The 7649-nt window shown below is 43.4% G+C and overlaps 1 protein-coding gene across 2 annotated transcripts in view; it reads right to left on the bottom strand.

Annotated features, from left to right (window-relative positions):
* Nucleotides 1-392: 392 nt before the first annotated feature.
* The window catches only part of tmem178bb (transmembrane protein 178Bb), a 62513-nt gene continuing 55256 nt past the window's right edge, over nt 393-7649 (bottom strand). For both annotated transcript variants that reach the window (XM_035528032.2, XM_027002225.3), the window contains exons 4-5: nt 3805-3942; nt 393-2347 (exon numbers count right to left, since the gene is read on the bottom strand). In XM_035528032.2, coding sequence (XP_035383925.1) covers nt 2097-2347; nt 3805-3942 — 389 coding nt within the window. In that variant the 3' untranslated portion in view covers nt 393-2096. The remainder of the gene's footprint in view (nt 2348-3804; nt 3943-7649) is intronic.

Genomic DNA, 7649 nt, shown 5'->3' with positions numbered 1-7649 from the left:
TGCAAATGGATGAACGCCAGCACTTGTAGAGTCCACCCCAAAGAAAACTACCCTACCCAGAGATTGAGGGAGACACTTTCGTAAAGCAATCCTGCTGTCCTGATGGCTTGTAGAGAGAGGAGTGTTCATTTCAGCTGTGCAAATGTGTAATTTTGGCAGCGATGGGCATGTACATTTTATAGATGCATATAGTGACCCAATTACAATAGCAGCTCAGACTATGATTAGGCTGGAGCAGTATTTCTCTATTTTGGTCAGGCAGCAGTCCTGCCCTGAACATTCTACAGTGCTCTGACACACCCACTGAGCCACCTGAAGGGAGTGTTAATTAGCCAAGAAGTAGCACATGGTAGTGGAGGGAAGTACCTGTGGAAGAGAGCTACCCCAGCCCAATTGCTATGTATTCTTTGTCAAGGGTAGAAATGTCCGTCCCCCCCCCCCCCAAAAAAAAGAGTGTTCAAGAATCCTGAACATTAATGAGAAGCATCTGATTGTAAAATGAATGCTGTGATCAGGGTAGGAATAATGCTTTTATATCATTGTAAGCTTTGCACCTTGATGTGGGATCAGAGGAGCCCAACAGTGTTATGGGTTTAGCTGATTGCACTAAGCTTGTGCTTTATTTAATGGGAGCTCTTATCCTCCATTTCGAGGCTTTTTTTTTGCACACTTTCTGCAATTTCTTGATCACTGCTATCTCATGTAATCGTCAAGCACAAAAATACCGTGTCCTTTCAGAGAGCCCCTTCGGTATGGGCCGTCACAATAACTGCAGAGGAAGCCAACATCAAATGAGTGCTGCTTTTGCAGGCACTCTCAAATGAGAGTCAGCATGTGTTCCTATCAAATGGAATAAGTGCCACCTCACAGACAAGCTCAAGGCAGCGACGGTGCGATGCTGAGTCTTCTTTCCATTTCTGCCAGTGCTGCCTAGAGGGGTGACTTCCAGAGATTCTCTGCTTAGTTCTCCTAAACAGGATATGGCATCTTTCATTTTTAGTAGCTTTCTATTCATCAAAGAACCTCCCTACTGTTCTCCCAAGGCAGGTTTTGAGTATAAAGTATATTTTTTATGACAGAATTGTTTTTTCCTTTTTTTTTTTTATGTATAGATCATGAACATCCACCCTGCCACACAAACATTTATCGATGAGAGGACAGACATGCACACATTCATTCATGATGCTTTTCAGTATTAGAAAACAAAACCACATGGAAAAACCACCATGTTAAAAATGTTTGATCCCATTTCAGGATGGATGAATGAAACTCTCGCATGGAAAAGTAAATGATCCAAAATATGTCCTCATTGTATTTTTTTTTTTTTTTTTTCTGGATTTTTTTTTTTTTTTTTTACAGTTTTATAGTGTACAGCAGTTGAGAGATACTGGCACCAGCAGATGGATCCCATTCCTCAAAATATTCTGTCAGAAACGTCAACTTTTACTGTACCGGTAGCTGCACCCTGAAGTTCATGTGGTATCTCCAGTGTCCACGGTTGCTTTTGTCACTTCATGCGTAATAGAATCAGTTATCACAGAATTCAGTACTTGTTTCCGAAGCGTTTCCGCTCTTCTCCACAGTCAACCATCATGACCTGCTGACTTTACACATTGGCACTGTTCCCATTCCACGCCCCTTCTTGGTGCTCATTTTTCAGTCCCGAGCACCAATTACATCGACAACAAAAACCATCTAGGAAACTTCTGGTGCACACCTTTCAAATCCTATGCTGCTGGACTTTGTACTGATGGACAAGTCTCTGTCGCCATCTGTCTTCCCAAGTTCTAGTGGCCAAGGATTATAATCATGAAAGGAAAGTTTTTCTGTCCCCACTTCGGCTTCTCAGTAACGGCGAAGTTCACGAACATATTGGCTTACAGTAGTACGTTTTTACGTTTAATTTTCATTTTATTTTTCATTGAACAATCAAGACACTCATTTGCAAAGTCACACAAAAATGGCATCTGTGGCCTTGTTGGTGTGATAAGAAATGACTCTAAATGGACGTATAGTTTTGATAATCAGATGTCTTATATATATGTTCCTCGCTCACCACAGAGGCTTTGTGGGAGACCTGTCTGGGAGGCTTCCATCTAACATACCGTGCCGTTTTCTTGCCGAGACTTGGGGCAGGTGGAGCGAGGGATTGGTTGGATGGAAGGCGCTAATGTGCAGAAGAAGCCAGCGATTAGCGATAGGCCCAGTCCGCCCCAGGCACAAAACATGGACCAGCCGTAACCATGGCTGATGTCATCCGGGAGACCATACAGGTAGCGCGGGTAGCGGGACAGCTCAAAATTGATTCCTGCTACGCAGGTACACAGCGAGATGATACAGAATGTACCTGTAAAGACCACAAAAAAGAGAGAACATTTCAATAAGGACAAATTGTAACTGCTGTTATTCTTTTAACATATCCTTTTCACTGATGATTCATGCCTCTTCAGAAGGTGCATTCAAACCACGTCCTACACGCAAAATCTGTTCTGCTTGCTGGGTTCACAGATAACACTGTTGTCACACATTAGTGGAGAAAGGACTCCACCTCTAATTGGGGACTCATTTTCCACGTGGTGTGACTGAGCAAGCATTTAGCTGGAACTCAGCTCGCCCGTAATCTGACCCTCAACGCTCCTTCTGCTTTTATGACTTAGCATCTTAATTGGCTTTTTAATTGCCTTCTCATTATTTGAGAGCAAGACGCTGCATTAATCCTGCGCATCTTAATTGCGTCTTCGCTTTTCTCTGTGCAGTGCTGGAGTCGCATATTACACGTGGGAGAAACGGCCTGACACAAGGCTTCACTGTAGCTGTGAGAGAAAGCTACTCTAGGAGGGCAAATCCTTCACAGCTCAACATGCTTTCATTTGGGATTTTCGATTTATTTAATTTATTTATTTGACTTTTGATTTATTATAGAATTTAGGATATTTTTCGCATCCTCAACCCATAAATGAAGTTCTTTTATTTTGCTCTGTGCTATAACATATCCAAGGCACTTGCCTTAATTTTCTTGAATTTCTGCAACAAGAGTTTCTCTGAGTTTATGAAACTACACACACACACACACACACACATGAGACTGTCTAACCTTGTGTGGCCCAGGGATCTGCATGCTTCCTGCCACTGTTTTATTCATATGTTAAAAAACAGTGTTGGAGGTGTTTTCAACACCTGTGTCATAATTTATTCATTCACTCTCTAGTCCTAGTGCCTAGTGCTGCATACTATAACAAGTGGGATGAGTAGCTTGTTGTGGTGCACTTAGAGCAGCGGCAAAGAAAGGAAATGTACACTGGCACACCTCTCTGTAAGCGCCAGTGAGCTGCAGCAAGGGGTGAGATGTGCTAGAATGCTGTCAACTTAAAAAAAAAACGTGAAATCAACAGCAGTGCACGCCCACGCCACTCGCCACTCTAATCTGCAATTAAAATGCTTCAATGGGTGACGGGCAAAAAATGTCTCAAAACACAGTTTCCTTATGAATAGGGGTGGAAATTTAAACACTTACCAACCGCACCGAGGTGAGACTTTACACCATTGTGTGCACAAATGTTCTCTTTCTAAATATATTGAGAATGTTGTCACTATAAATGGTGACTTGTTGTTTGACGTGCTAGGACTGGCAGTGCAATATTGTATATAGTTCTAAAGTTTCTTTATAGTGCATATGTAATGAAGTTTATGCCGTGTTTACACCTTACACCACCATCCCTCATATACAGTGTCTATTGGTAGCAGTTACCATTTTGTGAAGAGCAGCGTGTGTGCATGCATGCGTGTTTGTGTTGCTGCACTTACCACCCATGAGAAAGAGGAGGCCTGCCACGTACTGCATGAGGCCACGGTCCCAGCAGCAGCCAAGCATGCCCACGATCCAGCCGAAGAGGATGATGGCCACAGCCATGCCCATGAAGCCTGCTGTCATCCTGCGCAGGTCTGCATGGGCACGAACACACACACACACACACACACACACACACACACACACACACACACACACACACACACACACACACACACAAAAAAATATACAGAAGGTCATGGGGCTGAGGTCAGGAGCATACGACGGTGTGCGAGAAGTCAGTGATTATAAGAATTTCCTGTTCGTCTTCATGGTCTGGGGGAATTATGGATTTTCAGTGGTTTTTCAAATGAAATGTCAACTTTTATTGACTTAACATTCAGATTAGCCTTGAACATTGTTCAATATTCGAACACTGTTATGCTAATCACACTATGTAAATCACACTATGGTTTTATGGAAATGAGAGCAATTTAGTTTGAAACAATTAATAGGAAGCAATTTTAAAGGGCTACATATTTTCTCAAAAAATAGCTCACCATAGGACACAGTAAATGCAGATTAGGTTTGAACTGCTTTAATTTTAAAGTCCACTATGAGTTTTGTTTTGTGTGAGGAACTTTTTCAACCCTAAGCAAAGTAGAGCAATCCAAGGCTTGCATGTGTTTGCATGCACGTGCTCATATGCGAGTGCCCACGTGTGTTTGCATGTGTATGCATATGTGTAAAGCAGTAATCTAAGAGCACAGGCTGGGTATGTAGGAGGGCCAGATACAGGGCAGGTCACACAGCTTCCATGTTCGCTTGTTCTTTCTAATATTAAAGTTGAGTTCTTTCAGTATGGAAAAGGCATTTGGTCCAAAATGCCTGGGACAGAGGCCTAAGTTAGCCAACTGTGAAAAGGTTACAGAATTTCCCCTATGGCGAAGATCAGTCACCAGTGGACAAAACCAAGAACCAAATACTGGAAAACCATATTCACCCCATTCTAGCAAGGTGCTGGTGTTTGAAATAAAGTTGACTTCTGAATGAAGAGGAGTTTGCCTAAAATAAAACAGAATTAAAGAAGTAGTGCGATATGAATAACTTGTATGATTCTTTTTGGGAGGTGAAGGAATTGATATTCCTTATATTGTTTGATTTTGTGATTGTTTTGGATTCTATTTTATGTTACATTTGTACTTCTATAATTTTTCTGAGTGTCTCTGTTACTGTTTTCTGCTCCTTGTGCATCTAAGCAGCCAGCAAAGTCAGGAGGTGATACCATGACAGGCCCCACCCACCCCTCTCCCTATCCCCCCCCTTCTCTCCTCCTCCTGTCTCTCTCCCTACCCCTCCACTCTCCTCCTGCCACCCCCTATTGCCCCTTCTCTCCTCCTGTCTCTCTTCCTACATGTGCAAATAAACAATGAGTATTTTAGGATCAACACAGTCTTCTGACTCTTCACTGCTGAAGTGATGAGTGTTTTGTGAGTGATGGCTGCCTGACCTGGTAGGAGGCATCTAATGGTCTTTTCTGTGACTGCATGGAGGTGTCCCTGCAGTGCTCTCTGAGAAAGCGCATATCAGCCCAGAGCATACAGAGATCACAGGCCTGCTGGCGACAGCTTGTGGAGGAAGGTTCATTCTGGAGGCCAACCAAAGTGGCATCAGCATCTTTCTGATGGACTGTGCCGTAGGTTATGCAAGAGAAAAATAAGAGGAAAGTGGGGAGGAAACGGAAATGTCCTAGTCTGTTACAATTCTGGAAACAAGCTACCAGGAATCTCTATAGCCAGTCTTCTTGAGCTGATGTGTCTGTCTGTTCTTTTTTTTTTTAATTCTTAAAAAGTGAGTTAGGATGAGATAATAATGGCTGCTCTCCTGTGCGTGAAGAATGGCACTCAAACCCTCTAAGGCAGAGCTGTGTAATTATGTGTGTGGAAAGATCCAGCAATTAGAACTCCCATGAATATGGAACAAGTGAGAGTGTGAATAAGGCAGGGAGATAAATATGTTCTTTCCACTATTAGTTGATGCAGGAGCTTTTTTTAAATCACAATCCCTGCAATCCAATATGTCAGCTCCACATGATCCTGCTGTGGGGACCCTGGGAATTCTTGGAGTATGTTGTGTGGTACCTGGGAATTCTTGGAATATGCTGTATATTTGAGAAACCACAGATGCCCAGGAATCTGGTCAATAATGCTAGCCAAAAATGTGATCCTTTAAACAGGGCATCGATTGGGGCTCATGCATCTCCTCGCATTGATCGGTAGCAGGCTTGATGGGGCCATGCTCAGGTTACTGCCAAAGGCTCTACAGTGGCCCATTGGCTTTGCCAAAACCTATGTTGTCTCATGTGTATGATCACTGCTATTCCTCTTCTGGAACACTGAGTTTGTTTAGGAAGAGGGCTGTATCTTTTATGCCACCCTGCCCAATTGGAGGCATCAAACACTGCTCATGAGTAAACTCAGAGATGAGGATAAAGGAACAAATGTATGAGATTCCCACTTGTGCCTAGCCATTCTTCCATAAGAAATACACTTGGTGGTAATTAACAGCACCATTCAAGCAGGCCAAATGAAGCAGAACTAAGGAAGCAGAAACGTATAATTGTGTCTGCACTTGATCAAAAGCACACACCTGCTTCCCGTACACACCCTTTTATGGAAGAAGATGTATGGTAAAGTGGGAGTTAGCAACCAGAGCTTCCTTCCTTAATGCCTGTGCACTTACAATTATCCTCATTAGGCTCTTAGCTGGAGAGCATGGCCAATGCTTGATGTGAAAATCACTCTCTTCCCTGGGCCACTCTTTGCTGAGACAGCCGTTGCTTTTCTTGGACATACTCCATTCAGGCACCACTGTGTGTGTACATATGTGCATATAGAAGTACTGCACAAAGTAGAAGCAGAGCCAGAAAATGCAACCCTGCCATTTCCTCCTGACATTTCTAACATGACACAGCGCAAAGACTCATCATTGTCATGAAGAGGCATGAGATGCATTACATGGAGATGTGCGGGCAGTGCCCTGTGGGCTGAATGAGAATGAGAGAGATGGTATTTTGACTGCACCGTTCAGCCGGCTCCTGTAATTCGGCTTTGGACTGCTTTGCTTAGGCTGACAGCCCTGGCCTGTTCCTCCAGTACTGGCCCAGTAAGCCCTAGCTTAGTGCAGTCTTGTTCATTTATTTACAGTATCAGCTGTTGACAGGCTGCAGAGCATTTGTTGGTCCTATCTGGCTTGTTAGCCTACACTGTTTGAGCCTGCACCGCTGTCGTCTTTAATGCTTTTTTTTTTTAATTAATTATATTGCTGTGCTCAAAGTTGACTCTGCAAATGAAAAGCTCTTAGGGGCAAAATGGAAATTTGGTTTCTTTTGCTGCTGATTAGTGGGTGCATGTCTAGATAAGGGGACTCTCTTTTTGTGGTGCTTCTGCACACAATAGATGTGCATAATGATGTGCCTCAAGGAAGTTTCAAACGATGGCACTCTGTGTGCCATAACTAAAAAGTTAACTTGGTTTGCCAGTGGCTTTCCTAAACCTCGAGTGGATTTTACTTTCCATTCATATCTTCCAGCAGATTGGAGACTTGGAGACCAGATTGGAGACCAGACTGCCCTTAGTCCCTCATCCAGATTGGCACTCTTATAAATTAACAACTCTGACTGATTGGCTACTTCTATGAGCCATCATGTCTTGCGGTTGCAGGAATGGATTTGGAACAACTCGACACATTCGAGGGTGGCACTCAGCGCAGCCTTGCAGTGCTCATACAAAGAGCTGCTGACTTACTTTATTGGTGTGTTTGGTTTCATCTGCTTTGACTGCCACAGAGGCCAGCCCCACCT

This window comes from Electrophorus electricus, chromosome 11 (genome assembly GCF_041902795.1).
Source record: "Electrophorus electricus isolate QZ-2024a chromosome 11, ASM4190279v1, whole genome shotgun sequence".
NCBI classification, from domain to species: Eukaryota; Metazoa; Chordata; class Actinopteri; order Gymnotiformes; family Gymnotidae; genus Electrophorus; species Electrophorus electricus.
The sequence above is the reverse complement of the archived record's forward strand: the minus strand, read 5'-3'. Positions and strand labels throughout refer to the sequence as shown.